Genomic DNA, 26,008 nt, shown 5'->3' with positions numbered 1-26,008 from the left:
ATTTATGTTTAAGGGACTGGTCAGAATGGCTAATTAACAACTCAGGAAACAACAGATGTTGGTGAGGATCTGGAGAAAAGGGATCTCTATTGCACTGTTGGTGGGAATGCAAACTGATGAAGCCACTCTGGAAAACAGTGTGGAGGTGCCTCAAAAAATTAAAAATAGAACTGCCCTACAAGCCAGCAATTGCACGACTAGGAACTTATCTAAAGGATACAGAAATGCTGATTCAAAGGGGCACATGCACCCCAGTGTTTATAGCAGCACTATCGGCAATAGCCAAAGTATGGAAAGAGCCCAAATGTCCATCAACTGATAAACGAATTAAGAAGATGTGGTGTGTATATACACACACACACAAACACACACAATGGAACACTACTTGATGATGAAAATGACTGAAATCTTGCCATTTACAGCAATGTGGGTAGAACTGGAGGGTATTATGCTAAGCGAAATAAGTCAGAGAAAGACACCTATCATATGATTTCAGTCATATGTGGAATTTGAAAAACTTAACAGATGAACATAGGAGAAGGGAAAGAAAAATAAGATAAAAACAGAGGGCAGCAAACCATAAGAGACTCTTAAATACAAGAACAAACTGAGGGTTGGTAGAGGAGGAGCTTGGGGAACTGGATTATATAGGTGACAGGCATTAAGGAGGGCACATTCCGGGATGAGCACTGGGTGCCATATGTAAGAGATGAATCAGTGAGTTCCACTCCTGAAGCCAAGACTACACTGTATGTTAACTAACTTGAAAATTAAAAAAAAAAAAAAAAAAGATTTATGTTTAAGGAAAACCTATTTATGGTTTGACTTGTAACTTTGCAATGATGTTGTAAGGTCTAAGAAGCAGAGTATTGCACGTGTCTCATAAAATAAAAACGTGAAGGTAAAAATCAAGCTTTCCAAACAAGACATATTGGCCCTCCCCCTGTGTACGGCTTTCATTCTGATCAAATGTAATTTTTTTAAAGCAAAAATCACACATGGAGAGTTAGAATGTTAAAAAGAACGAGAAAAATGTTAGGTGAGACTTACTGGAGGGAGAAGCAAGAGAGAAATATGCACAGAATCTGTGTTAGACAAAAAGCCTTTATTGGCTCTCGTTGGGCATTTGAATAGGCTTTTGGAAGACTACAAACTTGGTAAACAGATCTGAGCACTATTTGTTATGCAAAGAGGGCAATAGATTCTGGAGAAATCGCTTCCTCGTTTACATTTGTAACTGTTTTCTCATATGTCAGTGATCAGGTTCTTTGAAGATGGATTATTGGCTATTTGACTGCTGTTGACTGTGTCTACTCACTGAGCCATGTTTGCGGCCAAAGAATTTTTGGGATAGAATGGCTCAATAAAAGAAAAGGCAGTGTGCTTCTCTGGAAAGGAATGGCTGGTGACCAGGGTAATGAGAAGAAAGATCGTCATGAGATGGTAGAGATAACTTTCCTGTAGCTTAGAAGTCCCTTCACACTCTACACATGACATACAAAACATTTCCCACTTTGGTCAAACAACATTTGGCATGAATATGCCCTAATAATAAGCTTAATTACATAGATAGGGTCTGTGGATTGCATACACTTCTTTTGATTACTTTTGGGCCATTTATCATGGAGGAACAGAAAAGGGAGAGAAGCCAAAACTCAGGGCTCTTAATTGTATACTCGTTGCCAGTATTGATTGGGGGGAAAAAAAGGAAGCTACTGAATGAAATCAAGTTAGTTCACATTGGATTTTATGATTCGTGACTGGGAATTGATTACATAAAATCATTTCACTCTTGTCAATATACCTTTCTTTAATATTTCTCATGGAAAAAAATTACTTAAGGGCACAAACAGAATACCAATTATGGTATTTGAATATGGAAACCACCATAAACCTCATTTTAGACATCACATGCTCCATATATTAATCCAGCCTCTATAAATTATTCATTTTAGGAGATGGGTTCTGCCTCATCTGACATGCATAGTTTGACCTAGGTGGCAAGTGGCCAGAAGCAGTAGTAACTATAGATATCGTAACAATTAGTGATATGCACATCGCCTGGAGGGTAAAGGAAAGTTTGCTTTGACGGTGTTGGCAACTGCATTTTTTTTTAAGCTATTCTAAATCAATGTGTCACTAAACCAGGAGAATTTTGAGATAGTTTGATTTTAGAGATTCAGAGTTTATATCACCTCTACTGCCTATCTACAAAAACCTGGGTATCAGGAAGCCAGGAGTCTGGCCCCTAGACCTGCTACTCCCTGGGTCTATAATCCTAGGCAAGTTCTCTTGCTTCAGTAGGGCTCTGTGTCTTTATCTATAAGATGGAATTGGACAGAATGTTCTCACAGGTATGATTCTAGCTAAAGCTTGCTCAGTGTTCAGCTTGCTCAGATCTGGGAAGATGGTCCAACCAACTTGTAAGGAAAAAGACACAGAAAACAACCTAAAGAGGAAAAGTCACTTAGACTAATGAATGACATACAGTCAGTCCCTTCTCAGTTACTGTATCATCTTCCCCTTCTCCTGTCTTTTTTTTTTTCCTTCTGTCATTTTTCTTTATCTTTCCAGCTGCTTCTTTTCTCCATCTCCTTTTCTTCCCTGTGCTTCCCCTCTCTTCTTTATCTTGTCTTTCCATCTCTCTCCCCTTTTGTATTCTTTTTCTTCATTTTCTTCCCTTTTTGGTTCTTCCTTCACTTGAGAATTATTATTTTCTTTAGGCAAGGCTTTCCTATCACCTTCCGTAACTTTATCATTTTTCGTTCATTCATTCAGTAACTATTTACTGAGCGGCTCCTATGTGTCAGATACTTTCCAGTCACTAGACAACTGGAATGAACAAGATAGCCAACACTTCCTGTTCACAGGTAATTTACACACAGTGTCAGGAGATAAGAAATACACAAGTAAATCAAAAAGATAATCACAGGGAGTGAGTGATAAGTGCTGAGAAGGAAGTAAAAGATGATGTGAAAGATAGTGACCATCACAACATATACATGTATCAAATCATCATGTTGTGTTTTTTAAACTTATACAGTGCCATATGTCAATCTCAGTAAAACTGGTGGCCAAACATAGCCCCTCTAAAGAAGTAGCATTTCAGCTGAAGGCTGTGGGCTGAGACATGAATGGGAAGCAAGAACCAGCCATGTGAAGACCTACAGAGCATTCAAGGCAGAGGAAGTTCAAGTAGAAAGCCTGGAGAGGAGCAACAGACTTGCTCTTTAAAAAGGATAAGCAAAGTATCTGGTGTGGTAGAAGGGTAATGAGCAAGAATGAGTGTGGTAGGTGGGCAGCCCACAAACCTGGCAGGATGCTGAACCTAGAATCATTACGGAGAAAAGTGTTTCCTTCACTGTATGAGTTTCTAGAAGAACATAAGGAACTTTGTATTAAAATTATACCATAAATTCATTTACAGTACTTAGAAACCCATTTCTAGTTTTAATGAAGGGTGGGGCATAGAATGAGCTATCTGCTTCACAGCTTTTCTGTAAATGATGCTGGTTTCATCTGGCACCAGACAGGGAACATTTGTAACATATGTAGATTCTTATCGCTATGGTAGATTAAAATACAAGTGCTGCATCTTTCTGCTTTACCCTCTGAGGGTTGAGCAGAACATTAGTAGAGATGGAAAACACCCCTTGACACCACTAATTAATAGCGTAAGCCATACAGTACAGGGGCAGATCCCACAGAGCAAATGTGGATACTTTCCTGAAATGTTTTTTTTTTTTTAATATAATTTATTGTCAAGTTGGCTAACATACAGTGTATACAGTGCACTCTTGGTTTGGAGGGGTAGATTCCCATGATGTGTTTTTTGTGGGTTTTTTTTTTTTAATGCTCTTTAGTTTAGCTTTTATTGGAGGTAATTTTTCTTACTTTTCTTTCTTTCTTTTTTTTTTTTTTTTTTTGAGAGGTAACTTGAGTAGACTAAAAAGAAAAAAAGAAAGAAAGAAAAAAAAGAGGGACAAGCTGCAAATGATTACTGCATGTGTAATTTAGTGAACTCTACCTGTAATGGATGCCAGACAACCTTGATGGGGAACGAAAGCCTAATCCAGAAAGGCATGCCGCAAGTTTATTCCAGGGAATTGAAGCAATTGCATAAAAATGAGGAAAGGCTATGGCTTGCTCCTGAGCATGTCTCTGAAAATTTTGGAAGCGTTTTCACACAATTGGTTGTTAGGTAGAAATCATTCAGCAAATATTTTGTGAGCTCCTACTATGGGCCCAGCAGGATTTTTTAGAACTGGGTCACAATGATAGTCAATGAAGTTTCATTATCAATACAGAAAACATTTTATGCTCCCCATTCTTAACTTATCTTTCATTACAATTTCAAATCTTGCCTAGATTTTTTTTTTGTTTTCATCATTTTGTTTTGTTTTTGTAAGTTAAAAAATCCCAGCAAACATCTAAGCAGGTAATGCCATAATTTTTTTTCTACTAAAAAGGGGAAACTTGAAAACTTTCTCTTAAATCCGAATGAGACCAACGTTTCCTTCAATCCAAGCCCTTGTTGATGGGTTTATCTCCTTAGCATATACTATCTTGTTTTCTATTCCCTGAAATATCCACTGACTTAAAATTGTACACCTATTTATTAATATGTTCTTTGGGTCAGAATAAGCAGCAATGAAGTAATTGGTGTCTAAGTGCTTGAAGGAATTCTTGACTGGTGTTTGCAATACAATTGTATTCACCCTTCCCCTGCTCTCCACCCCAACTGAAGTTACTGTGGGAAAAAGAAATGCAGTCCTTCGTTTTTCCTAGCATTTATTTGTTGACATGTTAAAGAAACCTCGGAATAATTTTGTAGAAATTTTTATATTCCACTGTATGAGTATTTTGAAAGTATCAACAACTAGCTTTTTTCGTTTATAGTTTGAGAATAAGTACTTATGTATTTTTTAGAATGCACATGTGTATATTCGAACATAACACACATATTTTCCTGCTTATGGCTAATTCCCAACACTAATTTCTATCTGTAGCAGACAAGAACAAGTATTTGAGTAACATTGCCTCTTCTGCATATATTTTCAGGTCTGTTTAATTAAGTAAGGTTCTAGACCCTTTAGACTTTTAGTACTACTTGCACAAAGATTTTGGAAGGGTAGTAAGATTTTGATTTCACAGTGGTCTGTAATCAAGGCACAAATTTTACCTTAACAGCTGAGCTTTGAGAATACAAATATAAACAGTCCTAGTTTTTAGATGGAATCCTTCATTTTCCAGATATCAAAAGGCATTCATCTTTGCATGGTGCACTTTGGAAGGCTGATTTTGTCTCGTCCTTTTGCATCTTGCTTCCTAAATGATTTTATTTAGGACCTGAAATCACTCATCATAGACCTTAGAAAAAATGATATATTCTGCTGATTTCATGATATGTGTCTGCTTCAAGTACATCTTAGAGGTGTTTAAGGGAAGATCACAGGGAAGCAACTGCTATTCTGACTGTTATTTTCTTTTCCTTTTCCTTAATTAGGAGCCTTGATTACAGTAGGAAGCTGAAAAATGTAAGTGTTTTCACTTCACTTTCAAAACATCTTTCCTTCTAATTTTTGTGGTTCAGGTGTAAAATTTAGCTCATAAGTTCATTGCCTTCTGTATGCCTTGCTAGGAAGAGTCCTTAGAACACAAAGACAGGTGTCTCTGATAGAATAATCAATCACTGTGATAGAAACAAAAATTATAGATGGGGGAGTTTTCTGTAATTAATAAGGAATCATTCCAGAAGTAAATAAATGAAAGCTTGCACTCTGCAGTTGTTTCTTAAATACAAGATGATCTGTCTCAGCATTAATCTCAGTTCCTTTCTGTTTGTAGGCACAGATGGGATTATTAAATAAAGCAGCTGAGCACACTTTTTTTAGGGAAAAGATCAGCACGATATAAATAGTGTTGACTGTCATGGGCCTGTACTTTTTCTATTTTTTTTTAATTGATCTTTTGGGTTTTTATTACTACTTCCCCAAATCAACTTTTTGGAGTTGGATCTTATTTTCAAAGAGCAAGTACATTAGTGCTTTTTTTTTTTTTAATGGGAGAGGGTTAGAAGGGGTAAAGGGAGAGAGAGAGAGAGAGAGAGAGAGAGAGAGAGAGAGAGAGAGAATCTCAAGCAGGCTCCACACTCAGCACAGAACCCAAAACAGAGCTCAATCCTACAACCCTGGGATCACGACCTGAGCAGAAATCAAGAGTCAGACACTAAACCGACTGAACCACCCAGGTCTCCCAGTGCTCATTTATTTTAACTTTAAATTAGGAATCTAAGAAATGACCTTGTGTATATAAAATTTAAAAGTGGCTATGACCCCTCCTTTTTTTTTTTTTTTTTTAATTTCCAGGGTGCTATTATATTTGGTTGACATTTTCATTCTTGTCTTCTTTTTCCTCCTGTAAAACTAGGGCTATATGCCATTTTTTTCTCATGCATTTAAACAAATTGGAAAACCCATAATCTAAAACACAACACCGTTCTATCTTTCTCCTGTTACACCTTTCAAAATAGCCTCATACTCTTAGCCCACATTAGTTAGTTTATGGTCCTAGTTAATGTCCTGACATTTGGAATTGTCTGTTCTCTGGAAATTTATTTGTAAGCAATCAGTTTAACAAGACTTTCTGGAAGTTTTGAAGGATTCCTGAAGTGCAATTTTCCCACAGAGGTGGAAAACCGAATCACATCGTAGCATCAATACCCACAACCATATTTTGGGCCTGTTGCCATCTGGAACCATGTACACATATCACATTGTCCAAAGCATTTCCTGGTCTAGCAAGTGGAGGGAGGAGGTACCATAAGTACTTCCCAGCCTGATTGAAGCAATAAGACCACATGTGAAAATAAAATAATAGCTTTTCCGTAAGCTTCAGATCCCAATAAGTCAGTTTTAAGGAGCTCCTCTTCAGCCTTCTGGGTTTTGTGGAAAAATTGATGCAAAGAGCATTTGCTTTTGTGGACAGTTTCTTTGGAAAAACAGAAAAAAAATTAACTTGGGACCGCAGCTTCAGACTCTTGAAACTTCTTGGACATTTGTAAGCATGCAAGGTTATTTAACTGGCAGTAATCTTGTCCAGGCTACAAATTCCCGTCTCAGATTAATAGGAATCTAACTATACCCCAAAGCTGGATATCTGAAAATCGTACTCTCTATTGGATTGCTTTCTTCTGATTTCAGTTAGATGGGTTGTGTTGCTCTTGTGTTGGGAACCACTAACTAACCTGGCTCACTCCTCTGAGGTTTTGCAGTTGATCTTAGCAGAACCTCTCTGCCCACAAATAGAAATCGCGAGCCTCTAAAAACACCTTCTCTCAAAAGGGATTGACAACCCGTTTCCTGCTCATCTGGGTAAAGGCTCTAGAGTTATAGAAAACTTTTACTTCCTAATTTTGAAACCTTTATTACATAAAAATAATTCTGGAGGATTTGTTTCTCCTTCTTGCCATCTTAGAGATCGTTTTGTTGCAACCAACCTTTTCCTAAAACTGGAGCTTTATTTTAACTACCGAATCATGTTTGTGTTGACTGATAGAGCGTTGGGTTCTTATTAAAATGATTTTACATTTAATGGATACCTCATGGATGGTGGTTTTTATGCATCGGTGTTGCACATTCTCTCCTTCCTGCTTTCCTGTTAGTGGAGCATTACTGATCCCTTAGCTTAAAAAGTAATTCTCGAGGGAAAATTCTCCTGCCCTTGGGCATGGTTTTGTTTCACAGGTATTAGTTACCATTTACTGGCTGGGAAAAGCAGCAAACAGCTCTGCATCCTATAGCGGAACCACACTGAACCTGAAGGAGTTCGAAGGCTTGCTGGCTCAGATGAGAAAGGTAACTTGACTTTTCTTCTTTATCCCAAGAGGTTAAGATAAGAAGGGAAATCAACACACTTGCTCCTTTTTAAGATGATGGTTTGGTGTGGTGAAATTGCACAGGCCAGCGATGTCTTGCACTCAAGGGAAGGACCGCTTGTCTTACCAATGAGTTCTCTGCCTTGTGTATCCCATGCCTACTTGAACTTTTTGTAGCCTTCAGAGAATGGAAGGTATGAGCTCTCCCCAACTTTAATTCCCAAAGAGCAAATTCAGTCTGTGAGTATGTGGCTTTGCATGCCAGAGAGCTCAGTGCTTGTTTTCTTGGGGGAGTAACGCCTGAGTTAAACAATACAGTATTATACGAAAATGAAGACTTGCTCTGCATTTGTCCTAAAGGTCATTTTGCTTACCCGTCAGGGCGTTGGTGTGGGTGAGAGGTAAGTCTGCCAAGTTCTTGCTGGGTGGGCATCCACTGGGCTCTGACAAATTAGAAACATTCTCTCCTGAGATGTGCATTTTATGGCCATTGTATTCGGATGACCTGGAAACTTGGAAAACATTTTTTACAATATTCAAAGCTTTATTTATTTATTTGATTATGGGAAAGACTGATCTAATGTAGGAATTTGTCAAAGAAACAGTGGGATGTTTTATGTGTGCCCGCCTGTATGGTCCTTTTAAGGTTCAGCGATGTATGTGAACTCATCCAAAGTTCTAGGATATAGTATTACCTGTGAGCAGCCCCACCCAACCAGCCTAGCGACGTGGTGAGGCTCACTTGAGGCTCACTTGTATCATCCGTGGGTTTTGGATAAGGTCCGTATTGTAGCACAAATAGTTAAGGCCTTGCCCTTCCTCATTTCTCAAACATGCAAACTAAATGCACTAATGAGACCCCCTGAGAGACATTCGCACTTTGACAAACTTGCCCCCTCCCCCCAACCTGTCCCCACCAAGACAGAGAGTGAGCAAGTGGCAAAGGGGCAGAGGGAGAGAGAGAAAGAATCTTACTGGTAGATGGGTCATCTTTCTTTTAGATTTTTAGAGAGAGAGCACAAGTGGGGGAGTGGGGCAGAAGGAGAGAAAGAGAGAGGAAGAGAGAGAGAATCTTAAGCAGGCTCCACACTCAGCATGGAGCCTGATGTGGGGCTCGATCCCACGACTCTGGGATCATGGCCTGAGCCAAAATCAAGAGTCAGACGCTCAACTGACTGAGCCACCCAGGTGCCCCACGTCATCTTTTTACAACTGTTTAAAAGCCCTGCCTCACAGTTCCTCTCTTTGCTGGATTCTCTTGGAATCTGATTTATTTTTGTTATGGACATTTCTTACTAGCTCAGCTCCTCTATAATCTTCAAGTCTCTTGGGGCGCCTGGGTGGCTCAGTTGGTTAAGCGTCCAACTTCAGTTCAGGTCATGATCTCACAGCTTGTGGACTCGACCCCCATGTCAGGCTCTGTGCCAAAGCTCAGAGCCTGAGCCTGCTCCAGATTCTGTGTCTCCCTCTCTCTCTGCCCCCCCCCACCCCCATTCATGCTCTGTCTCTCTCTCTCTCTCTCTCAAAAATAAATAAACGTTAAAAAAAATTATAATCTTCAACTCTCCTAGCTTCCCCTTCTATTGAGACCATTCTCTATGTCAGCTGCCTTGAAATGACCTGTTGTTGTTAATAGCTGTTCCCTTTTTTAAAAAAAAAAAATGTTTTTTACTTATTTTGAGAGCGAGAGAGAGAGTACGTGCACATGCATGCATGGGGGAGGGGTTGAGATGAGGGAGAAAGAGAATCCCAAGCGATCTCCACGCTGTCAGCTCAGATCCCAACATGGGGCTCAATCCCACGAACAATGAGATCATGACCTGAGCCTAAATTAAGAGCTGGACACTTCATCAGCCGAGCTACCAGGCGCCCCAGCTGTTCCCTTTTTTTAGTGAATGTAGACAACATCACAGGACATGAGGGAATACTTGGTATCCCTGGACAAGACATGACTTAACTAAAATGGCCCACTGTGGTATTCCCATACCTCTAGGTAGAGAGTAATTGACCTGAACTTCACACCTGGAGGTGCTGGAGATATCTGTTTCTCTGGAATATATTTTATTTCATTTTATCTATTAAAACTGGGCTTATCTGGGCTTATGCAGAAAACCCTAACACTGGCTTAAATAAGATAGAATTTTATTTCAAAGTCACATAAAAGAGGTCTGAATGTGAGCAGTGGGCAGGTGATCATCAGGTCGGGCACCCAGGGTTCTTCTTTTTTACTCCAACATCCTCAACCCTTGGGTTCTCACCTTCTGGTCCAACATGACTGGACAAGCTGTAGCCATCTTATCCACATTGGGGTCCAGAGAAAGGAGGGATGAGGGGAAGAAAGGCCTATGCTTTCCCTTTAAACACACTTCTGCGAAGTCATACACGCACCTCTGTCCCATTGACCTAAACTCAGTCACACATCCATGCCTCACTGCAAAGAAAGACTTGAGAGAGGTAGACTACCGCAGCTAAAAACTGTGGATATTTTCAATGGAGAAGAAACGGAGAACAGATATTGAAGGGACAGCCAGGAACACTTCTGCACGGATGCAGGCTGAAATAAATTTGGAATTAAAATGTTTTCTTTCACAAAGGAGACTAGCCAGAAATTTTTTATATTCATTTTCCTAGGGTGAGAAATGTGTATAAAAATTATCAACTTGTAAAGTGACACATGTAGAGCCCTTAGCGTAAGCTTCTGGCACATAGTGGGTATTCATAGTAGATTGCTGTTGCTATATACTGAGAAAAGATCTCTGAAAGCATAGTGACGGTGGCCTGTCAGTGAGCCTGGATATGTCAGAGGGGGGTCTCCCAAAAGAGGGGACTGTGAAGTGGAGCAAAGGAGAAATATTGCAAGAACGTTGAGATTGAAGGAAGAACCACGGGGACTAAGGTGGCCTTAGAATCGTGGGGACGGGAGCTGGAAGGCAAACATTCTAGGTTCTTCCTCTCTACGGCTCTCTCTCCTTGAGATATCCTCACATCGGGGAACATGGCCAACAGCGTCCACAGGGTTACCTACTTCTAGCTCCTTGTCCAGAAAGCAAGGGAATTCTTCCTCCTTGGCCCGGCTGCACAATTGCTAGGGCTTTACCCTGGCCCAGTGTGGGTCCTATTCCTGAACCAGGCTCTGTGACCGGGCCAATGGGTGCCGTGACTGACCTAAGCACCATTGCTTCAGGAGGTGAGGGATGTCGAGTAGAGCAAGGGATGAAGAGCAGGGAATGTGATAGGCAGGAACAGACCTCTGCCAACATCAACTTCTCTTCCCTTATCCTGCCTTATTTTTTCATGATACTACCGCCCAACTTTGTATTCATTTATCTGTTTACCTTTGGTCTCTTCCAGTAGACCATAAGGCCTGCGAGGACAGGATATTTATTGGCTTTGCAGAACGTTGTGTCCCCAGCATTAGGACTGCATCTGGCCCACGGAAGATGCTCCGTCAATATCTGAGGCGTAAATAGCTTCCCCGACCAGAGTGTGGTGGGTGCAGATGGGTCATCAGGTTGGAAAAGTAGAACCCTGAAACACTCCGGTATGGGAGTTAGCCACTTTATAAATCACAGAGAAGAAGAAAATGTTGAGTGGTAACACAGCGGCATCTGGAGTTTCTCGGATACTGTAAGTCACCCGGCAACCTTAGCTGGTTCTCATTATCTCTGACAAAGGGGGATAAGAAGAGGACAGATGAGTGAAACAATCCAAAAATACCAGAGATGTTGGTAGTTCACACTGCATTCGTTAGCTCACGTCTACTAGAACAACTAGCAATTAATGCACTGGACAGATTTGAGCCTTCTCTCCCGTCCCTAAAGTGCTCTCTGTAGAAGACAAAATGCTGCTGGGCTCCTGGACAAAAACCATCGATGACATAACTAGACCCCACAAAGAAAGGAACTTAGACTGCGCTAGCCTTTGTGTTGGCTGATAGCTTTTGCTCTTCCCCAGAAGCTTAACTTTGCATGACTTGATGGACTCCAATAAAATTGTTCACCCAGCTAATGTCCACATCTTTATTTCTGGCAGAAGAACCAGCTTCTTGCTTCACCCTGAGGTTCCAAGGGACCAGGTTGGCCAAGGATGACCACGGGTGGCTTGTTTTTCACTTTACAAACTGGCCAAGCCTTTTAGCTTCCAGCTCTTGCTTGATCCGCGGTTTCATTCTTGGCTTTCTACGCAGTCATGAACAGAATGGCTTCTCTGTTTTTCTTTCCCATAACAAGCTGTGAGAAAGCAGCTGAAGCTCCAAGAGACATGTTGACTTTCTCTTTCTTTCTGTTCTCTTGTGGTTTGTAGGGTAGGGGGAAGAAGACATTTGGGCCTTTGGGGGAGCATTTCTGATTATTATTATTTTCTTGAAGATCCAGTTTGTCCCTGTCCCCTCAGCATGCCTCCCGCGGGGGAGCTGCTATGCCAAGCAGCTCGTAAAACTGTGTCCCTTCTAGATGTGACCAGTAGCCTAGCTCCAAGTGTGTGCCCTCCCTGATGAAAATTGCATCCAAGGCATCTAGTTATGGGGTATAAATGGAGAAGGAGAAGAGTATCAGTGCATGTACAGATTGTGTCCTTAACTACATTCATAAGTTCTGTATGACTTGCATATTGACATGCACATGCCCAAATGAATGCATGGTAGTAATTATAACCATAGCTAACACTCTTTGAGCACTTAGGCGTCAGGCATTTTTCGATTGCCCAGCAATCCTGTGAGATAGATGTTATTACTAGCTCCATTTAATAGATGAGAAAACTGAGACCAGGTAAGGTGAGATAACTTGCTTAAGGTCACACAAATGACAAGGTAGACCCGGGATTTAAACCCAGGCAGTCGAGATTCCAAGACCATGCCCCTACCTACCTCTGTTTTGCAGTGTTAATAGTTTGGTGATTTAGGCATAAATGGCATTTAGCAAAAGAGCGTCATCCAGGTTAGCATCGTTCACAGAGTAAGAACCTAGTGAAGGTCCAGTGGTTGAAGAGATGATGCTGGTAATAGCAACTATAATAACACCCAAGTTGATGGAACGTTGTCAGGTTTTACTACTTGGGATTTGGAGACGGAATCCTGTGTTGGAATCACAGTTTTCCTGCTTACTATGTGACCTCAGTGAATTTAGGTAACCTTTCTGATTCTTACTTTTCTCTTCTATGAAATGAGGACGAGACTAACCACATCACTGTAGGGTTGTGAGGATTAAATACATGTACAAAAAAGCATCACGCATGGCCCTAGACACAGTAAGGATTCAGTAAAAGCGACCTTCATTTTTTCAGACATTTGGCCCAATCTCAGTGAACAAATAACCCAAGATTATTATTTGCATTTCCCAAGACATTAAATACAAAACCATATCCAGTTTAGATCTATGCTTTTCAATTAGTTATGAGTTCTTTCTTTTGCAGCTAGTCGGGCCTGGCTTTTGTTCAAGTCCCCGTTAACTTTTGACCTACAAATAAACTGCCTTAATTTCCATAACTGGAATTTCTGCCTTCCTCTGGAGGGTCAAATGGGCCACCCTCACCCAGGCCACTGGACAACCTATTCTTGGGGGGCAGTAATCAGGTCCTAGGTGTGGAGACTGCAGAGTGCTCCTGTCGGTCCTGCCCGCCCCTCTCGCACTCCTCCCTTCCCTCCAGGCAAAACCTGTGTGTGCCTTGTGAATTACAGCCTCCCTGTCCCCTCAGCATGCCTCCCGCGGGGGAGTGTGTCAGAGGGGCTGGATAGAACTGACAAAAGCAGCTGGCAAAGGCACTTCCTACAAAGGCATTGGCTCCAGTGGGCATATTAGTCAGCTCAGACAGTTTCCAAAATTGCTAACATGGAGAGAATATTTGTTTATTTTTCCTTTCTGTTGGGAATGTGGAAGGGACCTTCCTGATCATCCCAGGACATCCACAGTGTGACATTCCAGTCCTTGCGGATGAGAACATGCCCCTCTGCCAGCATCATCCACAGCCCTCATTTTAAGCGACAGTCTGGAGGAGATTAAATTGAGGTTTATCTTTGAGTGACCGGAGTTATTTTTGTTTTCGTCAGCCTGGACTATTGTAATTAATGCGAAGACAGTGGCGGGAACAAGGCTTTTATTATAATACAAGGGTGAGGATGGCTTTGACTGACCTTTCTTCTGCTGGGGTTTCAGTGTTTTAGTATGTGCTGCTTGCGCTGGAAAGAATTTATAATCACAGGCTGTCAAAGACGGCCATTGTTCTCACTGCTCTGAACATGTGGGTCAGCCACAAGTGCTTTCAGCTCCCCCAGCGCCAGGAGCTGGCCGAGAGCGAAAGCATGCCTGGATTCTTCTGAGGCATCAGGAAAAGCATTTTGCATATTTTTCATTGCTTTTTTTTTTTTTTTTAAACTTTCTGCCTCAGAAAGACAGCTCCCTTTCAGAGCAGGAATTTCCCTTCAAGGTAGCAGGAGATGGAAGCATGCCGCTCCAGGACTTTACGGAACTGATTGTGCTGCAAAAAACAAATGCTGTGTGCATTTGCCAGATAGCATAAACAGGAGCAGTTGCGTGGCTACGCCGGGGGCTCGGTCCCAGACCGGGCATGCGGTTATGGATTCCGAAAGACGGGTCAAGGTTAAGGTTTCCGTTTTTTATTTTTGCTTTTGTCTGTCACTGTATCCTTGTGAATCCAAACGTAATGATCTTTTACTCTTAATTCCTTTGATTTTTTTTTTTTTTTTGAAACGTGGTGGGGTAGGAGCTACTTGGATTTTTGTTTTTATTTATTTATATTTTGAAAGGCGCACAATTTTCTGATCGGGACAGTAGCAGCAGGGAAGGTCCCGGAACGAAATGTTGGCTTATAGATGATAATCCGTGCCATGGTTTTTCCACGCTGACACTACATGCGGGATCTTTGGAAGATCACTGGAGACGGATTTTCCTGGCATTGTAGGCGCTCCCTCTGTTGCTGAAGTGTCTATAATCCTTTCGTTTTATTTTTGGACAGGAGACGGATGACATTGAGAGTCCTAAACGTAGTATCCGAGACAGTGGCTACATAGACTGCTGGGATTCTGAGCGCAGCGACTCCCTCTCCCCCCCTCGCCACGGCAGAGATGATTCCTTCGACAGCCTAGATTCCTTTGGCTCCCGCTCCCGGCAGACACCTTCACCAGATGTAGTCCTCAGGGGAAGCAGCGATGGTAGGTCGCAGCCTTCATACACTGCCCATCTTTAAACTAAACATTAACAAGAGCCGCCTTGTCCCTGGTGGAGGGAGGCAGGCTCCGTATCCACCTTGCTGGAACCTGGTAACTCTAAACGGGGAGAAGAAAACGTGTTTTCGTGTCGGTTTTCATGGTCCTTAGAATTTGGGTTGGCTTTGCCAGCGGTCTGAACGTTGCCTCAGTGAGTGTATCTTCTAGCGGAAAATACGTTACATCATGCCTCCCCTTGGTCTCCGTGAATCAAGACGCTGTGCAGGACATTAGCTCATAAAGTGTGCCGAAGGTTTATGTGCTCTGGGTATGAGGCAGGGAAATGTTTGCGCATCACACTGTATACGTGAAAATGAATCAACTTCCAGCAAACTGGAAATGCACTATACACACATAGGAAAGTTCTGAAGCTCAGGAAACTTTAATTGGCGGGGTTTTGGCAATCTGTTCCATGCCTGTGATACCTGACCGTTGGCTGGAACCACGCGGGTGGCCCTTAATGTACACAACCCAGACTGCCTGCTTGCTCTGAGTCTGGGTTTGATTTAAATCCCATGGATTTTATATCACCTGCAAGGAATGATCATTTCTCTTTGGAGAAATGTGTGGTCATGCAACCTGATGTGAATTTAATGCCTATTTTCCAGAAGCTGTTTACGTTCTTTATCTTGCACCTTTGTACTTTTAGGAAGGGAAGATGGCTTACTTCTGCATGTATAAACTTGCAGAAAGACGCCAAGGCTGGTGGGGAATTTTTTATTTGTTTCTGAGTTTTTTAATGTGTTGCTTGATTGTTGCTAATGTTTCTAGAGACTTAAGGCTTCTCTCTGAGATAAAAATTCTCTTTTATGGCTAAATGACTCCTTTCAGCTATAACATTCTATCTAAAGTACTTGAGTGTTTAAGGTGCCTAGGTCCTGAGTTAACTGCTCGACAGCTAGTATCTCATTTAGTCCTCAGTGCAGATTATGAGAAACATAGTTTCTCACTTAGCCCTCCCATAAGCCTGAGAGACATTTCTTATTTGTATTTTACAGATGAACCTTAGAGAGGTTAAGCAATTGCCCTTGCGTTGTTAAGTGACAAATGTCACCGTTATTAAGTGGTGTAACAATGTTTGCCTTAAGAAGCGTGAGTCCAAAACTTACACTCTTAAACTGAATTTGCGCACACTTCTGTTTACCTAATAAATTTTTTAAATTCTAGAATGACTGAACTAATGTTTTTGTGTAGTACTTAAGCTTTCCAACAAATAGATGGACCAAGGGGCCACATAGTCTTTGACTCCAAAAGAATCCCATGGTGCATTGTGAGCTGCTTGGGAAACATTTCTAAAATTGTATACAACATCTTAAGTACCACACCCACAGTATTAGAAGTTACAGTACCAAGTGCAGGACTGAATTGAGGTTTCGGCCCCACCAAAAGGTGGGGATTTACTTTCACAAAACCTATCGAAACCAAACTATCTCCTATTATTTTGATTGTTTTTTTTAAATTATTGTTTTATTCATCTTGGTGTTCTGGAAGTGGCAACACAGATCCTTTATTCTGTCACCAGCTTCGAGGGGTTCAGAGTTTATAACGAGCCACATCTTGAAGAGATTTGAGATGGTAATTACTAATATTGCACTAATATGTGCTTGGGCACAATTTAGCTTGCAACAATTAAGATTGATAAGCTAAGGTCTTTTTTTTTTTAATTTTTTTTAACATTTATTTATTTTTGACAGAAAGAGATAGAGCGTGAACAGGAGAGGGGCAGAGAGAGAGGGAGACACGAAATTGGAAACAGGCTCCAGGTTCCAAGCTGTCAGCACAGAGCCCGACGTGGGCCTGAACCCACAAGCAGTGAGATCATGACCTGAGCCGAAGTCAGTGTTCAACTGATTGAGCCACCCAGATGCCCCTAAGCTAGGGTCTTTTTATAAATATTTTGTCCATGTAAAGAAAAATATGAAATTGATCTTCACAAAACACCATCCATGAAAGAGCACCTAATATACAGATTTCACCAAATAGCCCGACACCTTCAGGCTTATGTTCTTGTAAACCGATCAAGACCTAGTGAGGTTTTTAAAAAACAAATTAAAAAAAAAACATTTTTATCTGCCTTAGAAAATGTAGTATAATTTTATTCAAATAGGTGTTGTCTTTATTAGATTTTATGGTATTTTTTTATGTGTATTTATTTTTGAGAGAGAGAGACAGAATGTGACAGGGGAGGGGCAGAGAGAGAGGGAGACACAGAATCTGAAGCAGGCTCCAGGCTCTGAGCTGTCAGCACAGAGACGGACACGGGGCTGGAACGCACAAACTGTGAGATCATGACCTGAGCCAAAGTTGGGCACTTAGCTGACTGAGCCACTCAGGCACCCCGATTTTATGGTATTTTTTAAACGACACTTACCAAGAAGATTGCTAGTCCTAATAAACACCTTTGGATTTAGAAAAACATATTTAAGTCTTGGAATTTTATTTCCTAAGCACTCACAATCAATTAGGGAAAGTCTTAGCATAAAATTCTCTGGCTGTATATTGGGGCAATATTTTATTGTTATTGAGGCCCACTGCCCCATTCGGTGGGGACAGTCAGGAGCCACTAACAGATGCCATGATTCCATGGGTTGCTCATAAGAGCTACCTGGTTGGGAAGCTGTGGTCTCCGGGGTCCGTTCAGCCAATCTGTCTTGCTAAATAGGTGCCAGTTCCTCCCTTACCTCCACTAGCATTCCTCCTGAAGCCATAGAATGGACTTCGCTGAAGAGGAAATACAACAATTCACGTGCTTTTAAAATTAAGGGCATAGTTTATAAATATGATGTATTTTGTTAAATGAATACTCTTTTATAGAAAAGATGAGTTGAGGGCGCCTGGGTGGCTCAGCCAGTTAAGTGTCCCACTCTTGATCTCAGCTCAGGTCATGATCTCACAGTTTTGTGAGTTTGAGCCCCACATCAGGCTCTGTGCTGACAGTGCAGAGCCTGCTTGAGATTCTCTCTCTCTCCCTCTCTCTCTGCCCCTCCCCCCACCTCTCTCCCTCTGAAAATAAATTTTAATAAAGAGAAAGAAAGAAAAGATGAGTCGAGGGAGAGAAACAAGGAATGAGAGAAATTAGGCAACGACGAGAAAGGCAAGGGTTGGGGGTGTACATGGCAAAGATAAGGGAAAAAATAAAGACCCCCTAGTTCCTGGAAGGGAGAGAAATGTAGCCCCATGGAAAGGAAGGACCAGACTTTGATAAAGTCATGTCATTGTCATCATGTGCTGTGTTGCCATTTCCTAACTTTGGGAATAAATAGAGGAGCCACCCTAGTATATTTCTACGTGTTCAGGATGAATTCAAAATCTTTTGAAGTCCTGGCCTTACATTAACTGAGCGTATACCATACTAGGTGCTTTGTGCCATCTCATTTAATCCTCACAGCCACTGTGAGAGCTGTGTTACCATCTCCATGTTCCCAGTGAGGACCCTGAGGGACAGAGGGTTTACGTTTTGCAGAGAAATTAGACCCTTCTAATTAGAAATTAGAAATTAATTAGAAATTAATCCTCACAGCCACTGTGAGAGCTGTGTTACCATCTCCATGTTCCCAGTGAGGACCCTGAGGGACAGAGGGTTTACGTTTTGCAGAGAAATTAGACCCTTGTCCAGAAAACTACACTTCTTTCAACTGGGTCACTCTGCCTCAGGGCATCTGCACATTAACTTTCCTTGAACTGTCTGTTGAAGACATTTATTGGAGGGTAATTGTGGGAAGGAAAAGGGTGATCTGTATATGTACTAAGCAACCGATTTCAGGCTTTCACTAAGATTGTTACATATAATACGTTTTTATAGATACTGGACACAAATAAGGTTTGTAGATTATAGGATTTTAGAAGTGAGAAAACTGAGACAGCTCCAATTTATTACTAAGCCTTCATAGTTGATCTAAGAATCATTTTCTTTCATTTATTTATTCAACAAAGTACAGCGCTACCTCTAGTCAGGATGCTTTAAGCAAAGGACATTTCTCCAAGAGACGTGGCTCACAGAGGAAGGGACTTTGGGCTGGAATCTAGCGAATGGAAATTGGGAGTCCCGAGCTATTACTTACCAGCCACAGGAAAGGGGCTCTATCTGCCTTTCTGAGCCTCTGTTTCCACCTCTATAAAATAGGGATAATGTCAAAGCAGGAAACAAGTCCAAGAGTTTGGCAAGGCAAGGTAGTGTTAGTGTTTGTTCATAAAGCATTTCACAGGGGCCTCTAAATGTTACTGAGACAGACAGATATACTTGATGGAAGACTTGGGTGGGGAGGTGCTGTTATGAATCAAAAACCAGCAAGTACTGAAATGGTCAAAACTCCATCCAGAAGGGAGGCTGAAAAACCAAGTTACATGAATAATTCATAAACTGCATATTTATTTCATCTGCAACAATGAACAACTTGTTTATGGTCAATGCTTTTAACTTTTAAAGTCTTTTAAAAGCCATGAAATCATTTAATCTCCAGGGCAAATCATTTCATTCCTATTTTTACAGAGAAGGACAGTCAAGCGTTAGAACCAGCCTAGGAGCCCGCAGCTCATTAGTGACAGATCCGAACTCTTAGGACAGAAAGAGCGGCCAACACTCATCAAGCACTGACTCTGTACCAAATACTCTACCAACAGTTTACAAGTACCTGATCCACACCCCACCTCCCCCCACCCCCCCAAAGCCCTCTGAAGTAGGTGGCATTATCATCCTCACTTTGCAGATTGGGGAAACGGAGGCTTCAAGAGGTGATGTCATAACGGCAGAGTCTCAGAGCTAGGGAGTGGCAGAGCTGAAAACATAGTGGGTCTGGCCAGTGACCCTGCATCCTGCCACATCTCTTGACTCAGTTGAAGGCTCTTCACAAATGTAAAAAAAGTAAATGTTATTTGCTCTCAGCGGAGCTGAATAACCTATTCACGATGCTGCCCTTGATTAAGAGTTCCCAACGAACTTTCACACGGCAGCTACCTGTAAGGGTAGTGTTTGTTTCAACGACAGCATCACTCTGTCAGGTCTTACCCATCTAGTGAGACTGAGACTCAGGAACACAAGGATACGATAAAATTATTGGGCTCTTGCCCCTAGAAAACCGATTAGGCAACGTTGAATTCTTTTGTGTTGTCGGAAACAGTCTTTAACCCAAACCAGTTTGTTTATTCATCAGGTCTTCTGAGGATGCCCACTTGGGTGCAAAGACGCTGTGATAAGTGTTGTGAATGATGTAAACCCTTGTTCTCGAAATAGCAGGTCAAAAGTGTAACATGCCCAAAGAAAAGACTAGATTGGGCCATGGGCTTCACAGGAAGAAAAGACTGCCGCCAGCTATGGGTACCAGAAAGGGCTCTGCTCTAGAGGAATATGCATTTATTATAACTCAGACCACTTCCTGGAAGGCAGACCTTGGTGTCATCTCAATCTGCCACTTTTCTGAATTCCTACTGTTCATGTATGTCTTTGCTCTTTGATTATCACTAATACCCTCCAGGTGTTTCATAGATTGGCTAAAGGTACCTCAAAGACAAAATGTCCGTTTTATGACATTTCCTTTATAAACAGAGTCCTTTATAATTCTTATTTGTGGGACTGTCTCCCACGGTGCAAGACGTGCAACAACAGGTACTCAGTAAAAACTCCATTGGTTAATTTATGGCTTTTCTTTTGAGAAAAGACATTTTGCAGAATCCTAGCAGGCTCTAGTTCCGCTGCAAATGTGTTGTGAATCATGATTCTCAGATACCATTAGGTTTATCTCTATTTTTCCAGTTTGATCCCCCCCCCATTTGAGTTCAGAGCTTTTCCCAGAATAGGTTAATTTAGACAGATACTTTAGATTTGTTAAGTGAATAACTGAAGGACGGAGTCCCCAGAACCCAGCGATCTAACCGCATCCCTAATACTCCACGCTTGCCGCTGGGAACTTTTCTGCGAGCCCAGCACGCCTTCTCAGCGCCTGTCTTCTCTTCCGCAGGGAGAGGAAGTGACTCTGAATCCGACTTGCCGCATCGGAAGCTGCCGGATGTGAAGAAGGATGACATGTCCGCGAGGCGGACTTCCCACGGTGAGCCGAAATCAGCAGTGCCTTTTAACCAGTACCTCCCGAACAAAAGCAATCAGACGGCCTACGTCCCCGCTCCTCTGCGAAAGAAGAAGGCAGAGCGAGAGGAATACCGGAAGAGCTGGAGTACCGCCACCTCGCCCCTGGGTGGGGACAGGCCCTTCAGGTAAGGCCCGAGCCACGCCGCTCCCATCCTGGCTTGAGCCCTAGCAGTGAGGGAACCACAGCTCCCACGCACAAACGAGCTCAAATGACCCTTTCAGAGCTCCGATGTAAGACGACAAAGGGAGGCGGGCAGGACAGACCTTTCTTTGGAGAGAGATTGCCATGATCGAGTATAAGCTTCGTGAAGGCACCTGGGCCAGTGCCTGGCACACAGTAGGTATTCGACAAATCCTTGTCCGAAGAGCAGATTTTTGAAACCAGTTCTGTTGACAGACGTTGAGTGTGAGTCTGTCATCCATGCCCTTCCGTGGAGACTGCCCACCTCCCACTCTTGTTAAATTAGGTGCAGAAAGCCTGGTCTTCGTGCAAAAAAAGGCTTTTTCTTAAATCTAGATACATGCTTGTCTAGATACAAGCTCAAGTAGGTAAGGAATGCGTGGAACGTGTTTCAGAATCACATGTAGAAACTCAACAAACGGGCGGTACATTGAACCACTCATCTCTTCTGAGAAGTAGCGGTGATTTCCCCTACACTCTGCTTATGTTTTTCTCTTTGTTCAGCAAGTATTTATTGAGCATCTAATATATGCCAGGTGCTGCCTTTCAGGCACTGGGGACTCAGTAATCAATAAAATAGAGTCTCTGCCTTCAAGAACCTTATAGTCCAATACAAGAAACCTAGAGTCTAGTCTACTCCTTTGAGGAAGACCATCCCGATCATTGCATGGTTATTTCCCATAATCCACCTGCATTACCCACAATTTCCACTGAGTAAACATTTTATTAAAAGTTTTAATTATTGGATAAAATGTGAATTTTCTCTTTCCGGCAGAAAGGGTGGTTTTTTTTTTTTTTTGCCTTTCAATACCAGTATTGAAATAACTCTTAATAATGTTGAGATTATGACGCATTGGACTTATTAACAAATTAATGGTGGCAGTTCACTTTCTTCACATCACCAGGACCATGTTGCATGCTGTGACTTTTTTTTTCTTTTTAATGAAAAGTAATGTCAGAATGACCAGGAGAGGACATATGGTCTGCTCCCCAGCCCAGGCTGTTAGTTTGGTAAACCATATTGTCCAACTCACTAGCTATCCTGAGACAATAGAGGAAGAGGGAAGTGAAGTGGGGTCTCCCTGTGAAGAGGACCCAGTCGGCCAAATGGATCCTAGTGGGAAGCCTTCTGATGGTGGTTTAGAGTTACCCACTGGCGGTGGCAAGGAGCAGCCTCCCCACGAGGGGTCTGTGATGACACCAGCTCCCAAGTCGGAAGACAAAGATGCTGTTGAAATGCAAAAGCGCAGGAGGCTAGAGCAAGCTGGAATCAAGGTCATGCCGGCAGCACAGCGCTTTGCCAGGTTAGCTGTGCAGGCCGAAGCCTGGCCTGGCTGGCTCTGTGCATGCCTGGGGTTTGGAATCTGTCTGGCTTGGAGTTTCCGTCTTGTTTCCCACTTCCCGCTTTTCCCTTTGCAGCTCTCTTCCCTACGGGAGCAAATAGAAATAGCTGCTCGTCTTCACCTCAGGGCATGCCTCTGCCAAGAACTTGGTTGTTTTCAATAGAGGAGAGGAATGAGCTTCTTGCTGCTTGATGAGACCTTGTCCTAGGCTCGTGGTCAGTCACTTGTGGGGGCAGGATTTACCCAGCAATAACATCTTCTTGTTCAGTTGTTTGCGGCTTGTTAATTTTCACGCTACTCCTAAATGGCTCTTATCTTACTTTACACATCACTGGAAAATGGTTCTTTTGAAATGGGGAGCCATCTCTTTAGAAAGAGTAGTTGGCTTACAAAAATCTACTTCACTTGCTTTGTCCCAAGGGAGTAGTAAGATTGTGCTTATTTGACTCCCTTTCTGAAGCCTGTTGATTTCAAAAACAAAGAATGGAGTAATTCCTTCTCTTAATCGTAACAAAGGCACCAGTATACAGCCCTGATGACTTCATATTACATGTGTGATGGAAACCTTCAGCAGCCGAAGTCACAGAAAATGATAGTTCTACAGTTTTACGTAGTGTTTTGAGAAGCTGGTTAATTTTTCTCATACAGTAACCACAAAGATCCTAACAAATTACAATGAGACCAAAATCTAGTTGACAAATTAAAATCCATAACAATGTGACAATTGAAATTCCTTTGCCACTTGCTGTTCCATTTAATCAGAAGAGGTAGGTGACATACCCATTTTCAAGAAGAGTAAACTGAGGATCAGTGATAGTAAGTGACTTGCTGGTCTGAGAGCCAGTTACCGTTGACCTGGTGGCCAGACTCAGGTGTTCTGACTACAGTGCCACATCTGCCTCTCATACATTTAACAGAACATTTGCCATGTCTCTGTACAATTCTAATTGTAGTTAGTGCCACATGGTCTCGTTCTCAAACTGAAAGTTCCAGCATTGACTTACACAAATTTAATCCTAAGAGTAGCTTTGTATTGATAAAAAACCAAGGATATCCTTCTTCCCTGTCTGTGGTATCCCACAGATAAGTATATCTGTCCTAAACATATATGGGCTTCTCAAAAACTCTACCCTAAAATTGTGTTTGCATTACAAGGAGCTCTCTGGGTTTCTGAAATCAGGAAAAGTAATGTCGTAGAATCTTAAAAAACAAAATCAAATCCAGATATCCTATACATTTTGGAACAAAGACCTTGTCAGATACATATTTTTTCAACATTTGAGCATCTATTTATATCAGAGAACAAACTAGATATTGAGAATACAAAAATGAAGAGTATCCCCTTACCATGTATCATTTTCTGACTTCCTGCTTCTGTCTTCAAACCTAGGGCCCAGTGGGAGTAGGAGTATAGGTAAGAGTATGAATTTACAAAAAAAAAAAAATCTTGATATCCTTGACATACATTCCTTCATTTTTATCACACCTGTGATGTCTTTAAGCTAAAATTTACCAAAGATGCCATGATCTTTATTTTTTTCTATTTTATTATCATTGTCAAAAATTACTACTCCGCCTGGTTAAAACAAATCTCACTTTTAAAAATGGATTTGTCTATAATTACCAATCTAGTTGAATGTTAGGTATATTGGCTATTCGGGTTTCTTCTTCCATAAATTGTCTCATATCCTTTGCCATTTTGTTTTCATTTAAAAGAATTTCATGTTATTGTGGTAAGAAGACTTAGCATGAGATCTCCCCTCTGAACAAATCTAACTGTACAATATAGTTTTGTTAACTGTAGGCGCAATGTTATACACTAGTATCTCTAGAATTTATTCATCCTGCCTAACTGAAACTTTATGCCCATTGATTAGCGACTCCCCATTTCCCCCTCCCCCAGCCCCTGGCAACCACCATTTGACTCTTTGATACTATGTATTTGATTCTTAGATGTTTCATGTAAGTGGAATCATGCAGTTTTTTTCCTTCTGTGACTAGCTTATTTCACTTAGCCTAATGTCCTCAAGGTTCATCCATATTCTCATATATTGCAGAATTCTCTCCTTTTTAAAGGCCGAATGATATTCCATTATATGTAAATATCACGTGTTTTTATCCATTCATCCATTAGTGGACATTTGCATTGTTTCCACATCTTGACTATTGTGAATAGTGGGGCAATGAACATGGGAGTGCTGCTATCTCTTCAGGATCCTGATTTCAATTCTTTTGGATAAATAGCCAAAAGTGGGGCCACTGGATCTTGTAGTGGTTCTGTTATTTATTTATTTATTTATTTATTTATTTATTTATTTAGAGAAAGAACATGCATGCAAGTGGGGGAGGGGCAGAGAGAGAGAGGGAGAGAGAGAATCCCAACCGGGCTCTGCACTGTCAGCATGGAGCCCGACTCAGGGCTTAAACTCACAAATCATAAGATAATTACCTGAGCCAAAATCAAGAGTCAGACACTTACCCAACTGAGCCACCCAGGCGCCCCAAGGTAGTTGTATTTTTAATTTTTCAAGGAACCTCTACATCATTTTTAGAGTATCCAAAAGAGCCACAAGAGATGAGTGGGGAGCTACATTGAGCTAACTCAGGACACCCAGGAATCATGGTGATGTAGAGAAAAGAAGAGATTGGGCCACTTCCGTAACTGCGAGGTTTATTTTGTAATGAGATGCTGACATCTTTTATGATGGTTCCCATTCTGTGCACAAACCTAGAATCATGGTTAGTTTACAAACGTAAGTCTGATGGATGAATATTACACTTATGTGCTAATTTTTGCTGCCAACCACGTTTCCTGTTACCTGGCTTAATTTTTTACATGTTTTGTCCAAGTTAGCTCTGTTAAGCAAAAATTCACAGGTCCATTAATATGGCCACACCTCGGATCCTCTGACTTAACACCTAAAAGTGGGTTCCGGAAAATTATGCATATTCCCAGAGAATGTCCCCAACAACAGTGTGACACAGCTACTCCAGACACCCAGAATTCATTTGTCGGCAGACTGTTCAGCTGCTAGCTCTCTCATAAACGTTTTATACATACCACGGCACTAGCCTGGCCTGTCTGTGTCTCTGTCACTTACTTATTGCAGCCTTCAGCAGAGTTGAGAGCCATTATAAGTTTATCCACATTTGGAATCCTGCTTTTAATGTGGCAGAAAGTAGCTTAACTGGAATGAAGCACGTATCACGAAGATGAAAAGGCTTCTTGGCATCTGGAAAATAAGAATATAAAATATGTAAATATGCCGATGTCTCTTAAAACATTTAACCTCCGTCTCCTGTCTTT

General features: G+C 41.7%; 1 protein-coding gene across 14 annotated transcripts in view; it reads left to right on the top strand.

The window, feature by feature from the left end:
- Positions 1–26,008, top strand: part of LIMCH1 (LIM and calponin homology domains 1) — a 330,666-nt gene that overhangs the window by 221,853 nt on the left and 82,805 nt on the right. For 7 of the 14 annotated variants that reach the window (XM_043572773.1, XM_043572769.1, XM_043572770.1 and 4 more), the window contains exons 5-8: positions 5,507–5,537; positions 7,746–7,856; positions 14,846–15,041; positions 21,050–21,302. In XM_043572773.1, coding sequence (XP_043428708.1) covers positions 5,507–5,537; positions 7,746–7,856; positions 14,846–15,041; positions 21,050–21,302 — 591 coding nt within the window. Of the gene's footprint in view, positions 1–5,506; positions 5,538–7,745; positions 7,857–14,155; positions 14,470–14,845; positions 15,042–21,049; positions 21,303–22,395; positions 22,663–26,008 lie in introns of those variants that run through there. The other 7 variants (XM_043572775.1, XM_043572774.1, XM_043572776.1 and 4 more) reach the window with 4 other exon arrangements.

This window comes from Prionailurus bengalensis, chromosome B1 (assembly GCF_016509475.1).
Source record: "Prionailurus bengalensis isolate Pbe53 chromosome B1, Fcat_Pben_1.1_paternal_pri, whole genome shotgun sequence".
In the NCBI taxonomy this organism is placed as follows: domain Eukaryota; kingdom Metazoa; phylum Chordata; class Mammalia; order Carnivora; family Felidae; genus Prionailurus; species Prionailurus bengalensis.
This window is presented reverse-complemented; position numbering and strand designations above follow the sequence as displayed.